General features: G+C 34.6%; 1 protein-coding gene across 1 annotated transcript in view; it reads left to right on the top strand.

Annotated features, from left to right (window-relative positions):
* Positions 1 to 20,155, top strand: part of TSPAN8 (tetraspanin 8) — a 29,913-nt gene extending 9,758 nt beyond the window's left edge. Inside the window, exons 3-9 of the mRNA XM_021711059.1 lie at positions 1,771 to 1,833; positions 6,150 to 6,287; positions 7,750 to 7,824; positions 7,923 to 8,030; positions 12,096 to 12,230; positions 15,124 to 15,207; positions 19,411 to 20,155. Of these exons, the coding sequence (XP_021566734.1) occupies positions 1,771 to 1,833; positions 6,150 to 6,287; positions 7,750 to 7,824; positions 7,923 to 8,030; positions 12,096 to 12,230; positions 15,124 to 15,207; positions 19,411 to 19,464 (657 nt within the window). The 3' untranslated portion in view covers positions 19,465 to 20,155. The remainder of the gene's footprint in view (positions 1 to 1,770; positions 1,834 to 6,149; positions 6,288 to 7,749; positions 7,825 to 7,922; positions 8,031 to 12,095; positions 12,231 to 15,123; positions 15,208 to 19,410) is intronic.
* Positions 20,156 to 20,670: the final 515 nt, after the last annotated feature.

Raw genomic sequence — 20,670 nt, 5'->3', positions numbered from 1 at the left:
GTTTAACAAATATCAGGAAAAAATAACAATCATAATAGATGCTAGGATCATTAATATATGTTTATTTAAAGTTAAAAGCTATAGTGACTATTAAGACAATCATAAATCTTTTTGTGGAAGGAGAAGAAAAGAAAGAAAATAATCAGTGAAACAAATCAAATAACAAACAAAAATTCAATTGTTATAAAATTACTGAAAATCTCAAAGGATCTCATTACCATTTGACATAAATTATCACTCACAGACTTATTAACAAAGAATTGCTAAAGTGAGCATTTATCTCCACTTGCAAATGAAATTAGGATTTAGTAGAAGGATGCTAAAAACCACTGGATTAGAGAAGTAAGGAGAGTTCTTAGGCTGTAAAGCTGCTTTTTAAATGGTGTGTATGCTTGTGTGTGTGTGTGTGTGTGTGTGTGTGTGTGTGTGTGTGTGTGTATGTGTGTCTGTATAAAAAAATTAAATTAAAAATTAAAATTAAATTGCATAGGTTATTTGTTAGTTTGATAAAGAGCTTTAGTTTTTAATTGCATTAGATGCTTTGTGGGAGTTGAAGTATTTTGTGGGAGCAGATTGGTTAGGAATGGCCTGAAATTTCATGTAGTGGTTGTTAGCTCTCAGGATTCCATTATCTTTATCCAAAATGAAGGGTTTGAACCTAGATGATTTTTGAGGTATTGTATGGAGCACGGATTCTGTGATCATTCAGCTACTTATTGAACTACCTATTTCTCAACAAAGCCCTTGACTCTGTTCCCACTTTAAACTTAATGAGAAACCATTAAAAGTGCTGTTTGGGGGTTCTAGGCATATGGCTCACTCATGCATGAAAACAATGACACCCCAAGAACATTGGGTTTGCAGGACTCAGACATTTCTCTTTCAGTGCATGGAAAGGTCAGAATCCTATAGAAAGTCCTCCAAAGCCTGCTGTGTCTGGTATGTTACCAGGCCTGCTCTTAACATCTCTATCTAATAATAGAGCTTTGATTTTTTTTTTTTGAGGCCACAATATATATCTTTTTTTTAACCTTGGAAGACGAGAGTTTTCCTTACACTAAAGCAAAATGTGTTTTACATTTTATGTGTTGGCATTGGTCCAAATTAAATAATCTGGTAAAGTCATTAAAGGAATTTAAGACTTTAAGTACTGTTCTTCATTGTTCCTTCTCTCTGAGTAAACTTTACCACCTAAAAGAACTTGTTTTCAAGAAAGTTTATTTGGGTTCAAAAAGTGTTGATTCATATACACCTTTGTTGCTAAACTGCAAATTTTGTCAAATGCCCTACTGTTCCTGTCTATTCCGACTTTGCCTCCCTCTTGGCTCTTGAATGAATGCTTGGTGATTAGTCGGTTATTCTCTTTTTTCCTGGTCCAACATAGCTTCTCAGAGACAAACCCAGGGGCATGATAAGGCTATTTTCTTCTTTAAATGGTTGTGACTTATATTTTGTATCCTAAAGTTGAGCAGTAACACAGCTAGAGTTAAAATATGGAAAATAATCTTTCCCGGAATAAAGGATATGATTTGTCCACAGACCTGTGAATGGACTATGAATGAGTAATAGAATTATTTTTATCAAACTTACAAATTACAATGGAGCGTTTCAGTTATTATCTATTTATGAATATACCTCATTTATGTCTTTAAGTTTGTAATGCTATAATTAATAGTAAACCATTGTTATCAGATGAATAGGAGTGTGTGAAATTAAAGTTTCATTTGATCTTAATTGTATTCTAAATTTTTTTGTATTTTTTTCCTGCAGCTATGTGGTATCTTGATCCTGGCAATAGCAATATGGATACGAGTAAGCAAAGATGGTCAAGAGGTAAATATATAAATACAAGCCACCTTGCCCTCAAATCGTTTATTTCTCTTATAATAATGATAATAATAATAAACATTTTAAAGTATTTTTTGACTGCCTCATGCAATCATTTGTGCTGGTAAGTGATTTTATAATTCAATTCAATCGATCAAAATTACTTACTCTGTGTATGGCACCATGCTAGGCAAGGAACAGTCCTTCTAGAGAACGGAGGAGGTGTTATTCCAAAAAAAAAAAAAAAGAAAGATTTCAGTGAAAACATAGGTGGAAATTTGCTGCCTTTACTATTTATTTAAGGCCAGCCTGATGTACAGCTTGAGGATATGGGCCACATCTCAACCCCATCAAGAACAATTTTTATAGATGTTGTTGATAGTAATTTAGTTGATCTCAAGGTGATCTTGGTCACAAAGAAAAGAAGGTAAAAAGTTCTCTTGGAGAGGGAGAATTTGAATGTGTTTTAAAGGCAATAATATATAAGGATAGTTGGTATTTACCTGTAGTAACTGGCATTGAAGTTAATCACTGCAACAATTAGAGGCCGATTATGGTAGTATAACTATAAGAAACTGATAGTGCTGGTATCACTCACTCAGTAGCTGGCTGGGGGTGTCCAGTTTCTTGCTATCTACCCAAAATTAAAAATACTCATTTCCCTTCGCCAGACATCATTTCTTGTCCAGTGACAAAGCTCTTACCAAGAATCACAAGTCTACATGAGGTTCATTTCATATGGTTAATTCTGACTCCGGCATTTGATATTTACATGTACTGTTTCTATATCACAGTGTCACAAATGTGGAAAGAGCTAGGGGAAGGTAGAAGGGAGCAAGGTTTGGGAGGGTTGTTTTGTTGGTTTTTCCCAATATGATGTCAGCCTACCACCATTTCCTGCCTCTCCTGCTTCTATTGTTTTCCCTCCCCTCTTCTTTTCAGGATAGTCTTTCTCCCAAATTACTATATTTACCTCATGCAGAACGATTTTCCTGTTCTTCTTTGTTGTCTGGGCTCTTGTCACAATTCTGGACTACATCTTGTAGATTTAGAGCCTTTTCAATGTACTTATACAAATAGAGTTTCGCCTCCCTGAGAAGAATTTTGATTCCTCGTTGATAATTATCAAGAGATTTTTAAGCCAGTCATTGAGACAACACATTTTCTATTGAAACTTATTGCAATATGATGCAGCTAAATGTTTTTGGACACAGCCTAGTAGAAAGAAAGATTAAAAGCGAATTAACATCTGTTCTATTTCCTTTTCTAAAGTGGTGGTTTTTCTGAAAAATGTATTTCTTTCTCTTTCTCTCTCTTTCTTTCTTTTTCTTTTAAAATTTGCTTTCTATCCCTAGAGAATCCAGAGTCCTAGTGGCAATTTGTTGCTTCTCATTCTGTGCTCCACCACAGGGAAGAAACTGGGTGGGAGACGGGTATGTCAACTTGCTGGTGACATCTTCGCCCATCAGGGCTTCATCTATTGTTTTATACTGAGAATGTAATTGAGACCTCCTGATGACCTGGGGTTCTGGTATCTGAGTCCAAGAAGAATATTTGAAGATGTGCAGAACTTCCATTGTATAGAATCTATTATCTGATTTTGGGACTCATAATTAAGCACAGAGATTAACAGCTGCCTACTCACAGGATGCTTTGGCTTTTTAAAGATATGTATGCAGCCTGCATTTTATTTTCTTATTTTATTTCCCATTGATATTTTCTTTCCCTCCCAGTGCTTCTGGTAAACAAACTTGGTGTTTAGTCTGCTAAGAAATTACACACATTGAATGTATTAAAGGAGAACTGTTGTCCTTGAGAGAGTGCTACCCTACATCTGGGGGTAAGAATGAATTAATAGAGCTAGACAGCAACTTTAGTTACATTTGGACTCAAGCTCTGTCAGTCTGTCACCCTGAACAAAAGCTGGTATCCTCCAGAACAACATCAGCCAGCTTGATTTATATAAAATTGGCTTGATTTAGATTTATCTGAAGTCAGTGGCAGCGACAAAGAATCAAGACTGAGCAAAGAGGTGAATTTTATTAGTGGAAAACAGATCACAGTTCTAGAAGGAAAAACATGAGCATAAACACAGGAGGAGAATGACAGGGAAGTGACAGTTCTTTCTGCTCTAGTGTCTCACAGGGACACATTTTCCCACCTCAGAATAAACTCAGTGCCATGAGCAAAGAATATGAGCAGCCACCCTGGAGATATTTTCTGATCCAGAGAGGATTCTGAATCCTCCTCTTTCAGACTCAGTCATTTCTCTCTCTTTTTTTTTTTTTGAAATTCTCCCCTTGTCTTAAGACACACGGGACACAGTGTTCACTCAAGACAGCCTTTCAAACCCTGCTGTGCCTCTTCTGGCGCAAACATCTGAACTCAGATTTCCACTTCATTCTTGAATAAGAATAGCCACTTGTTGGGTTGGACTTGGAACAGTGACTACAGGCAGTCAACACACTACTTTCTGGCTATTCTCTGGCAGTGGGTCACACTGCCTGGGCCAATCTCATAGAAGTGCCTTACTACCTCCAGCACAAGTGCTGGCTGCACTCTCCAGGCCTCACATATAGATTTTTGATATATTATTTCTATGTCTGGGATATCTGTCCTAAGTTCTGGTAACTTATTAATGAGGTTTCTGCCCTCTCTTAGGGTTTGTTGATACTGGCCACAATATTCTAATGAAGCAGTATTTAGCAGTGAGTCAATAGAGCTGGTTTCCTAATGCTGCTTTTTTTGTTCACACCTCTTTTGACCCAGATGTCATGCCTGTATATTAACAAAACTGATATTCTAGCTCTAATCTTAGCAAGCAAACAAACAAAAAGCAATAAACAAAAAACTTCTAGAACAAACAAAATCTTTAGGACATAACTAAACTTTCAAAATATGTAAATTGAAACCTTATCTGTAAGCATAGACTTTTAGAGACAAAGGAAGCCTTAGCACAGAAGCTGACCCAATTCCCTGTTATAAAAGGGAAAATGGGCTCCAATGAGTTGTTTGTCTCAGGGTTACAGATTTAATTATTTATTAGGACTCTGATTGAAATATAGATGTTTATCTTAATGCTTTTATAACTTTGGCACATTTCTTCTTAGTGAATGTTGAATAAAGGTTTCCTCTAGACCCTGAGTGAATTTAAAAAGTTTTCTCAAACAAAAATATCATCAGTAGTAACAGTCATTTTTGTATTGACTGGTAAAGGAGCTGACCTAATACTGTATAACAGATTCTAGAAGGAGTCTTTGAGTTAGTCTAGGAACTAGTGCTCTGTCTAGAGATAGATAACCTAGTAGATAGAGGTCATGGGAGATAGATGGGCTACATGTTACACTTATGCATCACAAAGCCACAAAGTTTCACTTTTTAATTGTGATTTACTTTTATACACATATGGAGGACAAGTGGTAAGATAGAAGCTAGGTGTTATGAGGGTAATGAAGAAGCATACGTGTGTGTTGAAGGGAGAAGAACTGAATTATGCCTAAAGGGTTGTCTATCCACCATAAAAGGCCCTGGGATGCTTCAATATCCCATTACCCAAAAGTCAGGCAAAATAAAGAATTTCTGGGAGACCCTATGGACTATATCTTCTAGGATCAAGGAGATAGAATTGATGTAACATATCAGGAATTGGACTTAGTTTTTGTTTTTTTGATAAAGATGTTAAGCATTTTTATTAACTCATAAAAGTTCCCTTATGTCCCTTTTTGGTCAATTCCTGCCTTCCCTTCTACCTTGCTCAAAGTCAAATATTGCTTTAATTTTTATCTCCATAGTTCTGCCTAATCTTGAACTTTATGTAAATAAGATCATACAGTATTTACTCTTTTTTATATGACTTCTTCAGATCAACATAATGATTCTAAGATTCATTTATATTGTTGTGTCTATCAGTAGTTTGAGGAACTTGGGCTTTTTAATTTAAAGGGTTAAATTACCATAAAACACATGCTTTATAAGCTGCTTTATTCATAAAGCAAAAATATGTGAACCAAAGATCACATCAAGAAGTGTAAAATAAGCTTTTTAAAATGATGTTTAAAAAACTGACTACATTTCTTTCATTCAACTTCCAACACATAATTGTAGAACTATATAAGATTGGAAACATTATTCAGGCAAGTAACATTTCAAGAGAATTTAAACTTCATGAGGACAGAGATTTGTGCTTGTTAAGATCACTAAAGTAATTCAAGGCTGTAGAACAGAGCCTGGCACATAGTGGGTACTCAATGAATATTTGCTGAATGAGGAAAATAAACTCCAAGGAAAAGGATTTTCTGCCACTAAACTTTTTTTATTTCCAGATTATCAGTTCTGAAAGTTCTGGCACTAACCCCTATGTTGCTGTGAACATCCTGATTGCTGTGGGTGCCATCATCATGATTCTAGGCTTCCTGGGATGCTGTGGTGCCATGAAAGAAAGCCGTTGCATGCTTCTCTTGGTGAGTTCTCCAGACAAATCTCAATGTCAAACTTTCAGACTCCTAAGGATTATCTCCCATCCCCATTGTCTGTCAAAATAACTTGCACAATTGATGAAACTATTCTCTGTTTAGAGAGTTTGATTGTGGAGGTTACTATGGTTTAGATTTGGCTTGGTTTGGCTTAGAGTAGAGGGTACTCTGAGAGGAGACACATTTGAATCATTCATCTCTTTATGCATTCATTCATTCAACATGATTGCTGTACCTCTATGTGCCATATACTGTGCTAAATGATATATAAGACCTTTAGACAATTAGAACCCACTAGGAAAGATTAATAAGAAAGCAAACAGCTGCAGTGGGAGTGGCTCCAGAAGAAAAGAACAAGATAGAGAAGGGAACTTTGAAGCCAGGGCAGAAGTGCATGAGGTGTTGGTATAGATGAAGGTATGAAGAACTCTCCAGGAAAAGAATCTGATAGCTACAGCACTGGCATGTTTGGGAGGTAAGAGGCCTTGGATATGACTGGAGACTGGCAGAGCTGTTTTTAGTAAATGATAGGAGATGAGTCCAAGGGTAGACTGTGGTCACATCACAAAGTGTCCTATATGCCATGCTAAGAAAATGGTAAAGAAGTAAGATAATCAGATTTGTCACTTAGAAAACGTCAAAGAGGATGGATTGGGTTGGGATAACCCATGAGTATTCATTTTTAACATATTTAGTAGAAAATAATAAATAGAGTAAAAACATTCAAAAAAATCAAGTGATTATCAGACATAAATATGACATTAGAGTTTATCCGAACTAATCTAAATTTGTTTCTCTAATAAGGTATTGTGTCAGTTTAAAAAAAATTTTAACTGCTTATTATGAAGGAAGGTAGAGATAGAGTTTTAACAGAACTTTAATGGCATCTCTAGTCATGGCTTTTTGATTAATAAAACCTCATCTGCAATTGGGGAAATTAATTACTAGAGGAACTGTTTTTTAAAAAGCTAACCTGTGAGCTGCATCCTTCAAAATTATAATTCAGTTACTTCTGAGGCAGATTTCAGGAATCTATGTATAAGACAAGACACAAGGTGGGCACAAGACACTGATAGTGGTGGAAATGCTGTTTTGATGTCAGTTCTGAGTTTGTGTTTGATAAAGATAGAGAAGACAATAATATTCAAATAAGTTGACCTACGTTTTCAAATTTCTCTCCATTCACTATCATGCAGATATCAATAGTTCTATCAAATTTTTGTTAGGATCACTTTCCTTGATTAGTCTTTGAAGCAAATGTTTCTGAGTAGTAATAGAACTAAAATTTGCAGTTTGGAAGCAGAATAAATGGAGTGTGACTGAAATTCCACCTGTGATATGATCTCAGTCATGGAGAGAAGTGCCCTCTTGAGCAAACCCCAAATATTACTGAATGCACTGAAAATAATATATATTCTCCATCCCCCGCCCCCACCCCCTTTTTTTCCAGTTTTTCATAGGCTTACTTCTGATACTGATCCTGCAGGTTCTGGCAGGTATCCTAGGAGCTGCTTTCAAACCTGAGGTGTGTGCACAGATATTTGATCATTTTTGGAAAAGTCTGAAACATTGAAATGCTACATTTTGGCATGAATAATGTAACAATAACTTTTCTATTTTCAGTCTGATCGCATTCTGAATGAAACACTTTATGAAAATGTGAAGATTTTGAGTGAAACAGATGAGAGTGCAAAAGCATTCCAGCAAACCCTGACTGAGTTTCAAGAAGAGGTAATCAGAATTTGTTGGTCATTTAGGGAGTTGGACATAGTTCTTCTGTTTTTAATTTTTGCTGACATATTAGTTAAATATTTATAAAAATGTCTCAATTTGGGAGATTTTGGAAGATTATTCTGTCAACATACAATAAGAAAAATCCAAGGGTATTTGTAATTATTCTGTAGCTTTGTATAAAATTCTGAAGCAGTTTAGAAGGAAAGATCAAGGAGATACTTTCATGACAGGTTCAGTCTCAGTTGGGTCAAATAAATAATTGTTGTAATATTTGCCCTTTTAGAAGAGCAGTGGGTTTGGGGATTTAAACTCTCTCTCTCTCTCTCTTTATCTCTATCTCTTTTGCCTCTCTCATAAAAATAATTATAGCTAACATTTATTGCCACTTAGTATGTACCAGGATTTACTTTCAGTAGCTCATTTAATAGTCACAACAACTCTATGATATGAGTAATATCATTATCCTCATTAAACCTATTTTATGGATGAGGAGATTAGGATTTAGAGATCTGACAGCTACCAGGTGAAGTTGGAATTTGAACCCACATCTGTCTGACCAGGCTATTATTTTAATATCAGTACACTATCCTTTCTTTTTTTTTCTTTTCTCTAGGGTAAAGTCAAAATATAGGTAGGCATTGAAGATATTCTACTATCTGGCTCCGACCCAATCTTTTAACTTTACTAAACACTACTTCATAAAGAAAACACTCTAGTCCAGTCAGATTTGTCTACTCAGGTTCCCTTGAACAAGTCTGCCTTCCTGTCTTTACATCATTCTCCATCCTTGGAATATTCTTATTACTTTTCCCTTTCTTTCTGAATACATATTCCTTAAAGTTTGACTAAAATATTAGTTATTCTGTGGAAGTCCTCCTACCCACACCATCTTTATTTAGAATTCTTATCATATTAACAACACGCAGCATTCACTTCATGCATGTCATGGAACTTCTCAGAATCTTATGGTAGGGCCTGAATTTTATCAGTCATTTAATTTGACTTGTCATTGATTAAAGTACTTTGCATTTATAGTCATCCACCTTCAAATTAACAATTGAGGAGCTGAAAGTTTACCAACTTTTGCCCATTCCACTAATATACAAGTCTGATAATTAGTGTGCCCCTTCTTAATTTGAAACAAAATCTGCCTCCCTGGAATTTGCATCATTTAGTCCTAGGTTTTCCACAGTTTCAGAGGAAAAAGAAAATCTATTGGTGCTTCTCTACATGACCAATTTTTTCTTTGAAAATAGCTATTGTGTGACTCCTAAAAGCTTTGCTTTTCAAGTTGAAACATCCTTGGTTTCTTGAGCTATTTATCAGATGACATTTTTTTCCCCCAGAACATTCACCAGTTCCTACTTGGATAAACTCCAGCTTGTAAAAATTCCGCTTAAAGCATTGTTTCCAAGAGCCAAAACCTGATATGGGTCAGTCCCTGTTTAACTTCCTCTGTGTTATGCTTTTCCTAGCTTCCCCATAGCTGTATTCTTTGATCATCTCCTCTAATACAGGCTTAAAGCCGGAAAAATTTAGGCAGCCTCAGTCTCTCTACTGGGTGAGACTAAGCATCATTGACCCTCCTATTGTGTTGACCTAGGACAAAATGTACTGTAGGTAATCAGTGGGCCTCTGGGTTGGGTCCTGAGTCACACTTGCTGAACAACCTTCCTGGGATTTCAGATCTCAGTGCCAACTGTGGGTTTATAAATGTTTTGTTTGTGGTAGCATGTTCTCCTGAAGTGTTCCCATTCTGTTCAGAAATCCTATGCCTGAAGCCCCTTGTGTTTATCAGGTCCTATATCTTTTTATTATCACACTGAGTTTGTTCTTTCTTCTTCTTCTTCCTCCTCCTCCTCCTTCTCTTCTTCTTCTCCTCCTCCTCCTCCTCCTCCTCCTCCTCCTCCTTCTTTACTATGGCTTTCTTTTTTTTAGTTCTTTGGGAAAACATTTCTATCACAGACTCCGGCTGGATAGAAGTTGCTGATGCTGCGTGACTTTCTCTTTGAATTTTAAGGAATCCCCACACAAATTCCCTGTCAATATTCTGATGAAATGTGCCTTTCTTAGATTATTGGTGATGAGTATTTGTCTAGCTGTCTTGTATCATTTATTGTGTAGTGCCTCTTTTCACCCAGCTGTTATACCACGTTCAATAAGTCCTGGTTAACTTCTTCCCTAATTGCTCCCACTGTTGATCTCTTGCCCCAAAATAATGACAAGCTTTAGCCTTCCTACTTCCTACCTGTCTTCTGTAAGATGTCTCTATGCATTCTTAAGCAGTCTTGAGGTATATTATATTTCAAGTATGGATGAATTTGTGGATGTGTATGGTGGAATTTATATGCTATTTGATAGAGTCTGCACCAATTAATGCTATTCAAGATTATGTAATCAGAAAGAGTGAGAAGTTAATCATGTCTACCACAGGAACAGGAAGGGAGATTGTTTCAAGATTGCCCTCCTTGCTAATATTGACCTTGGAACCAACTGAAATTTCTAGCTCTTTGTCATGTAAACATCTGTTGAGTCATATTTTTTCTATTTCTTTTAAAAATTATTATTATAAAGATGTGGGGTACAATTCAGGGTTAGGTATACAAACGTTGATTATGCAGGTACCCTTTTTGATGAGGTGTGCCTCTCTCTCCCCTGGCAGTTTCCCTCAAATGCCAATCCCACTCCCCCTCCCCTGTTGAGTCATATTTTTGTGCAATTCAGTCTTTGGGCCAAAGTGTGAGACTTTATATCTGCCTCGGTTGAATTTGCTAGTTTAAATCCATTGTTTGAACTATCTTTGAAATGTGATTCTGTGTTCCAGCACGTGAATCATCACTCCTAGCGCCATATCAGCTACATAATTGAAACAATACTTTCTATTTATCCAAATCATTGAAACAGTGCTGAACAGATCATGTTCATATGAAAGAATAACAGAAAAAATCAACAATAATAAACATCAGCAAAAACAGCTAATGCATCTTTGGGTGCGTTCTTCAAACCAGGGACTAGATTAAGCCCTTCATATCTTCACATAAATTTTCTTGTTTTTATCTTCACAACAAACCTGCAAATTAGATGCTATTATTAGCAACTATTATTATCTATATTTTACAGATGAAGAAGATTTGGCACAGAGAGATTTGATCAACATGGGTAACATGCAGCTAGTAAATGAAAATTCTTTCACTATCTTGGCATTGCAATGTACCTAAACCAGAAAAACCACCTCGTTTTGGTTCTGTGTTTTTCAGCAGTTTTTTTCCCTACCATTTCTGCCTGAAGAATTTTCTCCTTAATAGAGTGGATGGGAGCAAGATAAGGGATAATTATCTTTTGTTCTCTCATCTAATAATATTATGTGCCATAGTTCCTGAGTCAATGGGCTTATCACTTTCTTGTTTTTCTTCTTCAGATATGGCCACAAATCCTCTTTCCTCTCTCCTTAGTGTTTCTTCGTGTTTTAATTTATTCTGGACCATAGTTTTTCTGACATTATAAGAGCTTCATCCTTCACTTGTATACCCTCCCATATTTTAAAAATGTTCATAAAATTCAATCTCATGGAAAATTCCTTGAGAATTTTTTTGGTCTTTGCAATGCCTCTCATCTTTTTTCTCTTCACCTTCAAAGTGATCGAAGATCATGGATGGAAATTTTGTTTGTAAAACTTCTCATATCTTTGAGCAAAAATTCCTTAATGAAATCGATTTGACTATCTTGTTAACTCTTTGGAAACTTCTTTGTCAAAATCTAAAATACACAGATCTGACTTTACCCCTCTCTTTTGTCATTACAACTAGAAGGTGAGTGTTTTATTTTCTTTCTTAGTGCCTCAGACTTTTGCATCTGCATTCCCATTTTTCCATCATTAATATGAAGACCAACATGAAAATTTCTTAATTTTTGCTTCTATATTTAGATAGGTGGACAAAGTGACTTACAAAGTATTTTTGCACAAGAAACATCTTAATAATGGTTCAAAAAGATTGTTCTTTAATGTATTGGCCTTTTAAATGTTCTTAATGGCTGCTTTTCATTCTACCTTCATTCAAACAGTTTAAATGCTGTGGTTTGGTCAATGGAGCTGCTGATTGGGGAAATAATTTCCTACAACATTACAAGTCATGTGAATGTTCAAATATGCAAGATTCTTCTTGCATAACTTATGAAGGAAAACATGTTTACAAACAGGTGAGAACTAAATCAAACTTGGCACAATAAGTGGTTCTGTTATTTTCTTTTCACAATGAAAGTTTCTACAAAAACTTAAATTGCAGGAAGTACAATGGGAATCATGAAATAAAAATCTCAGGAATTTCCCAAATAAAAAGAAATCCTTATTTAAAGGTAAATATATATATAATTGAAAGTATTTCATTTCTTTTATGACTCTGGCATCATTTAAACCCAACTTTAACAGATCAAAGAAACATTCTACTGCAAGGGGAGGCAAAGTACAAATTAACATAAAAGTTTATTTTGTCCTCTCTTTGGTGACCTTAATCATTATCTTCTCTTTATTTTTTCTATTTTAACATAAATTCTAGAACAGTTTCATTTTAATTTTAAATGTGAAAGTTTTTTTTCTAATCAAATTTCCTTTTCTCAGAAATGAGATTTTTTTCTTTCTCCAGAACTTCTTAATTGTAGTACTAACTAGGGAAATTGATAGGTACTAATAACATGCAGAACCCAAGTCAATAAGTATATTGGAAAGAATTTGGAGTCCTTTCTTAAGTCTGCATAAGTTGAACTCAGTTGCCTCAAACACTTGAAGTCAATTGAAAAAGAAAATATAATCTTTTATGTGCTGTAGATGTCATAGTTATGTGACTTATGGATGTCAATACATGAATGTCTTATTTCTTGTTATTGATCAATTCATCAAAGATGTATGAACCACCACCTATGTGCCAAACCTTCGTGACAAGAAATCCATTCCTGCATAGGGTACAATGTCTGCACTTATGAAATTTTTGCTTAAATAAGAAAGAGAGAAAGATAGTCAAGCAACTTCAGTCCAGTGGTGTTCCCTGGATAGTTCTAGGAACAAGGTGTTATGGGATCTAATCTAACTCGGTCTTTGGGGTTCAGGATATGTTTTCATGGAGGACACAACATCTATTCCTTACCACAGGGTTTTACTTAAGCTGTTCCTTCTGTCTAGAAGAAATGTGTACAAAAATGACAATTAATATTAGTGTTTTATTTGTTTTCTGTTATTCTTCAGTGACTACTATGTATCAGACAAACTTTGCCAGGATTAGATATGATTCCGAATCCTCTAGGAGATTATAATTTAGTTGAAAGAGATACATAAAAGTTGTTATAAACCACAATGAATTAATTTCTATAATACCCGAAGATTATTTTCAATCTAGTATTATTTTGGTTTAGTAACTCCTATTGAAGTTAATATAGAAAAGGAAATAAAAAGTATCTATGAGGAAACTTCCCTTCTCTTGACTACTGATCTTCTTCACTGAGCTTATTAAATTGAGGTTCTGTTCTGAGAAGAATTGCTGTCATCAATACTTAAAGTAACTCATATCACTAATATTTAGAGTATCTCAAGAAGTCTTCTACAATATCACTAAAAATGTTTTATTCTTACTTTTTATATTTTCTCCCTTCCTTATCTCTCTACCTAATTTTAGTGATGTAATAGCCACATGGACACGAAGAAATAAATATAGTGCAGATAAATATAGTTTCCACTTAGAATAATGAGAACATTAGTAAATTCAATTGGAGATTGCTGCCTGTCTTCTGTTAAAGATTCAACTCAAAGATGTTTTTCCTCAAGAAAGATTCTGAAAAGCCACTAGAATTATCTCAAAAACATAATAATAGATATTCCCTACAAGTTCACACATAATTCAGCTGAACATAGACTGAAAGCTGCAGCAGTTTCCCAAAAGAAAAAGTCATAAATTCATAAAATATTTCCATCTGCCGTGTGTCATTTGCAAGCCGTTTGGAAAAATAAAAAATCTGGAATGCCATAATTCACATTTCTCTTTTTCCCTTTCTTTTTGCCAAGATAACCTTGTTATCTTGGGAGGAAGAAGGAAAGAAAACCCCTCAGATACAATGAATGTGACTCAATAGATATAATCATTAATCTCATAGTCAACCCAAAATGACATAATAATTTCATTGAATGTTTACCACTTTGGATCAGATGTGAATGGAGAAACTCATTGCATTCAGGTATGAAGAAGAAAAACTACTTAGCTTTATGGATACTTTTTTTGAGATTTTAATTTTATTTAACAAATAGCAATATTTTGTTAGTCCTTTGCACATATATAATTATCAAAAGGATGGTATATATTATGGCAATACAGAAATAGCACTATTACATTGTATAGCATTTTTCTATTTAAAAAATTATCCTTATAATTCATAACTTTTGAAATTTTTAGGTCTTATCCAAAATGTTTTAAGATTGAAATTACATGACGGATTGAATACATTTCAAAATATGTAGCAGAGAGACAATCTTCTAAAGTCTTTTTTTAAAAAATATAAAGTGTTGACATAATGGTAAACACAGTGATTTTTTTCTTTTTAGTGTAAGAACAACCTTGATAAATATTAAGAAATTTTTAAATGCCTTATCTTAAAAACAAAAATTTGCAATTTAATTAGCTTAAAATTTCAACCAGGAACCTCTCTGCTGCAGATTACGAGCCTAAAAGATTTATAGTCAGGATGATATCAGCTCTAAAATGAATAATCTAAAATTAGGATAAAATTATTATTAATAATTTTATAAACTATAAAATTTATAATTTGGGATCATATTGGTGAAAAATTATTATTTATAATGATTGATCGCTAGATTCAGCAATTAGGTAGTTGAGCAAAATTTGCTCCTCAAATACCTTTTAATGTATGAAAAAAACCTCAACAGTTACCACCTTTTGGAGTGAAACAAGAAACAGAGGGAATCATCCAATTCTTTTTTGTTGAGTACATTATTTGGTAGCAATGTAAAAGTCAACCAAATGATTAAACATCCTGTTAATATATGGTAAAAATGTTATTAAAGGTAACTTTTTATGTTTTTTTTTAACAGCCGTGTATTTCTTTCATAAAAGACTTAGTGGCAAAACATATTATCATAGTTATTGGAATAGCATTTGGACTGGCAGTTATTGAGGTACAGTATAATCTTATATTATTGATTCTATTCATTCTCTTGCTTATTCATTATTTCTTCTAACAAATATTTATGGTGAATCCAAATAACAACAACAAAACAGGTGTTTTAGAAAAGCACTGGATAACAAGTGCCCAAGACCCAGCACCTCCCTCAATTAGCCTGTATCTGAGGAGGGGTTTGCAGTCCTATGAACTGAGCAAGGCTTGAGCTATTATTTCTAAAAAACCTCTCTGCAGGAGATAAAAAAAGGAATTAATGTTCGCACAGTTCTTAGTCCCAGATATCCTTTTTAAATTAAAGCATAAAAGTTAAGTATTTTAAAAGTTAGAAATACAACCCTTACAATTTCTTATTTCTCACCCTGATTTTGAAACAGAAAACAAAAACTGAACTCAAGAGTGTGGGAAACTGTTTTCCTGTTATTCTGGCTAGAGAAATCAAACAAGTTCTAAAAACTAGAGAGAGTGAACTCTGATTTTCTCAGCTTAAGTACTATGGACTCACTTGGAGATGTTTTCCAGGAAGCTCTGCTTGAGGCTTATGTATTATTCTCATCAATTTAATTATTGATGTTGGAAAAATATTCTGTATAGGATTTTTATCTTGATGGAATTTTTTGCATGACTTTTTTAGAACCTGAAAGATACTTCTTACATGGCCTAAAACTCTTTGCCAAGAAGATGAATTAGAACTGTTTTAGAGAAGCATTTTTGGAATCACCCCAGATCTTGGGTAATTTAGATATCAAGTGAGTCAGATTCACTCACAATCCTATTTCAAAGTATTAGCAAGAATTCTAATGATGTGAATTATCTTCCTACTTAATGCCTCTGAGGACTGTTTAGCTCAGCTGAGCGACTTGCACTTCACTCTCAAGGAATGCTGTGCAATGTCCTCCTTGGGCTTTCTGGTAGCTTTCTGTGTCTTACTTGGCCACATCACTGCCAGAAAGAAATTTTAGCTGGGATTGAAGCAATTTAGTGTTCTAAGTGGTCATTTAGATTACTGGTGGAATTTCCCAACAAACTATTAAAGAAAGACTAGGGACTATTAGCAGCAAATTGTGCTGTTGAGTATTACCTTTTTGTAGTCCAAATAAACAGTTCTAAATATGAAGCATTCTTTGTTGGCGGGTTATGGATGTCTTTCTTTAGATCTAATATATGGTCAAGGTCAAATGGTGCTAGGTATTAGGTCTATTTCTCTTGATTCTGTCTTTTGCAAAATGTTATTTGATTCTTTGCTTTGTATTCTAGGCTTATGCTAATTTAAATTTAAAAGCTAATAGCTATGGAGGTAATAAATCATGTGTATGTATATATATATACTCATACATGTGTAAACAGAAAACATGCACACATATATTGGTAGAGCAGACTTTAAATGAATTAGACCTGTGTTAAATTTCATATTAGACCCAAATTTGAACAATTGACTATGACTAGCTATAAATCACAGATGCTTTTAGGAAGCTTCTCAAAAGCAAAACCAGAAAAAATAAGGACATTCTCAATTGGGGAGATTAATGTCTCTCATATTATAGCCAAAGGCATTCTCAAGACTCTAAATACATATAATGGAAAATAAGATTATAAGAGGAATAGTGCATTTCAGTATCTTATGTAATAGATAAACTCCATGTTTTGTAACATGTTTAGATATTTTGTTGGTCCTTCTAAAGATGTAAACAGAGAAATGGCTTAATAAAAACCTCTGTAAAGTAATCTATAAGTATGGAGTTTATGTGGTACTATCATAAAAAAAATTGTTTTTAAAATTAGATCAGTTAAATTAAGTGTGATTTCTAGACTGTCTGTAGGTATGATAAATAATTGGTTCAAAAAACTGATTGCTTTTTGTTTCATTTCTAAGTCTAAAATGTGCCATCTCTCTAGGGTTTGAAGAGAAAGAAAATTACTCTATATTCTTTCTATCTTTATTCAAAAAAGAGCTTTGAAAACAGTCTTCTGATACCTGATCTATAAAAATGTATTCAAAAGACACACATTAGTCTGTCTTATAGTCATTAGTACGAGTTGCCTAACATTTAGGTTCATCTCCCTTCTGTTTTCAAATTCAAGAAAACAAAAAGATAGAAAAATTCCTCTAATAAATATCTTTAACAATACAAAGGCAAATATGTTTCTGCAGAAAATACATTCAGATCATCCCCACAGAAAAATATGATATTTAAAAAAAAAAAAGCCCTCTCACCTTTAGACCTTTGATGTTATTCTGTTTAGGCAAAGGCTTTGATGAGCCAGGCGAATAGTAATTTTATTTTCTATTAGATGTATTTAGATTCTTGAAAATGCCTTTGGCTATAATATGAGAGACAGCAAGACTCTATTAAGATTATATAACTGAGGAATTCTTCTCACATTGGATGCTAGGAATTTATGCAAAATGATTTATTCTATAAAAATTTATCTATAGACATTTTTGGGAATTATTATTGCAACTTAAAAAATAGACTATCATATCTCTCCTTATTTGACTATAGTAACTTATAAGCCCAAAAAAGATCAGCAGTTTAATTTGTTTTAAGAAGTCTACACACTAATAGTTATAAATAAAAGTTATCCTGACAGGAGTTCCTAAAGATAAAGCAGTTAAAAGAAAAATGATAATTTTTACATTTTTTAGACAACTCAAAATATAAGAACCTGTGCATACCTCTTAGCAAGTTCATTATGAGTCTTAACACTCATTATACAATGATAAATCTCTTTTAATTACTTGCTACTTTTCTGAGCAATGATAAATGCTCTTTTCAGAGACAGCAAAATGCAAGAAAGTATAATATTAACTGTCTAGTCCACTGATGAATGGCAGGCTTCTAACTTGAGGTTGTGGCAATGAAAGACCATAGCTGCCTTATCCCATTATTTCGCCCATTTTCTTTATTCTTTCCTGATACCTGTCCTTCAGACTGAAGGTTAGGGATCAAGGCAAAAAGACTACACTTGAGTCCTGAATTTTAGAACATTTTGTATGAAAATTATTACATTTGCAGAGAATTGGTGTCATTTTTTTTTTTTTTTTAAGCATGAAGAAATATTGGGTAGCACTTCTCAACAGAATTACATTTCCAGGAAAGTACTAGTCAGCAGTAAGTCTCAACACAGTGGGAGCATTTGAGATGACTCAGCATAAATGGTGTTTTGTCCTTCTCCTGCCTCCCTTCCAAGGAGGCTGGTGGGAAGGAAATTTTCGATCACTTGTAGTATACACAGGTCTTCTCTATCATTTCTACATCAATGACACGGTGTGTAAGCCTCCAAGTGCGAAGCCAATTAGAACAAGTTTGGAGTGCCTTATTCTTGAACCAGCTACTTAATGAGATGGAAATTATGCCCTAGATTTTCAGCTGCGTGTTTTCACTTCAAAGCAAATTCCTGAATTAAGCTATTCCCCACAGTTTAGAAACTTTTTTTAAAAAAAGTTACTTCATTTTTTCATCCCTCTTGGCAATGCCTGAAACTATGGTGAGAGAAATTCTAGACTCCTTGATTTTTATGCAGATGATTTAAACCAGATGATCATAACTTTTTAATGGAAGCAATAGGTATACTTAGCCCCCAGAGACCTGAGCTCTCCAGAGCTTTAAGTGAGATGCCTAACAGAAGAATGATGTATTCCAGAAAAGGGAGAGGGTCCTCTGGTGGCAGCTGCTACTGCACAATTAAATAGGGCCGGTTAGAGGCTGGTTAGCCAGCTAAAAAATGTTGATTAAAACACAGAAAACCTATAATCCCAGCACTTTGGAAAGCCGAGGTGAGAGGATTGCCTGAGCCCTCAGGTTCAAGATCAGCCTGAGGGCTCATCTCTACAAAAAATCAAAAAATTAGCCAGGCATGATGGCATGCGCCTGTAGTTCCAGCTACTTGGAAGGATTGCCTGAGCCCAGCAGGTTGAGGCTATGGTGGCCAGGAGCATGCCACTGTCCTGCAGTCTGGGTGACACATTGAGACGCCAAATAAAAAACAAAACAAAGTACAGAAAAAATTCAGAGAGGTTTCTCAGTGCTCTTTTGTCCCATTGGAACCTCTAATTTCCCAAGAGAGATGACATAGATAAATAATATTAGAACTGTCAGTATACGGAATCTTTTCATATACAATGCTCTTTCTGTTTATTATAGACATGCCCAGCATTTTTCCTTACATTCCATATTAATTCTGTAATTTCATTCTCTAGATCCTTGGTTTGGTGTTTTCTATGGTCCTGTTTTGCCAGATTGGGAACAAATGAATTTGTGGATGTGTCAAGATATCATCAGTCAAAACCCTTTAACATTTTACTTTGACTTTGTACCTTTAAATCTATGTGCTACATATGTCAGGAACAGCTGTCCTATTAAAATTTCACATTTAGCTATACCACAGATTTCTTCTAGACATATTGAACATATTCAAGATTTGAGAGACATAGGCAAGTAATGTGAATGTGTATTTTTACTCAAAATAAAAAAATAATAATGTTTACACTGGTGCTTTTCCATGTCTGATCATTGTGTTTAGGCAGTACTTTGTTTAAAATGTTCTTTTAGAGCCACCCAGTGGAATACACTTCAAGTGACAGAGCTATAGATAGTTAAGATAACAAATCTGGGATCTTTTAGAAACAACACTCTCTTCTGTGCAGTGTATCAACAATTGATGATAAGACTGAATTAAGTCAGATGCTGAAATAAGTGAGAATGGGCCAGTTAAAAGAAGAGCCATTTCTTTTCTATTATGTCAATGACTACTCATGGTGTCTCTCTTTTGCTACATATCTATTGTGGGGACAAGAAGAGCTGAGTGTTCACTTCTTAACCATTGACTCTCTAGCACCTTTCTGGATCTTTCTCTGGGACACAGCAGTTATAACTTCTTTTTCTTTATTTCTTCTTTTTTTAAAAGTAGGATTTATTGAGAGGACAGAAAAGCTCCCACAGTGGGAGGGGACCCAAAGGGGTCACCCTTTTTTTCTTTCTAGTTCTCAGAAATGTTTTTAAATTTTGCTTTTTCTGAAAGTATAATATACAGACAATAAAGTGATTAAAAATATTTTTTTTCTGTGAATATGTATACACTTGTGTAGGCACTACCCAGATCAAGATACAAAGCTGAGCGTGGTGACATGCACCTGTAATCCCAGCTACTTGAGAGACTGAGGCAGTAGGATTGCTTGAGTCTAGGAGTTTGTGACCAGCCTGGGAAACATACTGAGCCCCCATCTCTAAATAAATAAATAAGAAGGAAAAAACAATACAGGACATTTGCAGCATATCACAATGCTCCTTCACGCAACCTTCTATAAGTTTCTGGATCTGGAGCTGGCTCATACTTGCCAAAGCAGATTGCACACATATACGTCTCTTCCCAACTGTGTGTTTAGTAACTCACATTGGTAGTTTGAAATCTGCCATACTGGAAGTATTTACTATGTCATGAAAATTGACATATGCTATAA

Source organism: Carlito syrichta, unplaced genomic scaffold (assembly GCF_000164805.1).
Source record: "Carlito syrichta isolate Samal-C Ts95f unplaced genomic scaffold, Tarsius_syrichta-2.0.1 Scaffold301847, whole genome shotgun sequence".
Taxonomy (NCBI): domain Eukaryota; kingdom Metazoa; phylum Chordata; class Mammalia; order Primates; family Tarsiidae; genus Carlito; species Carlito syrichta.
This window is presented reverse-complemented; position numbering and strand designations above follow the sequence as displayed.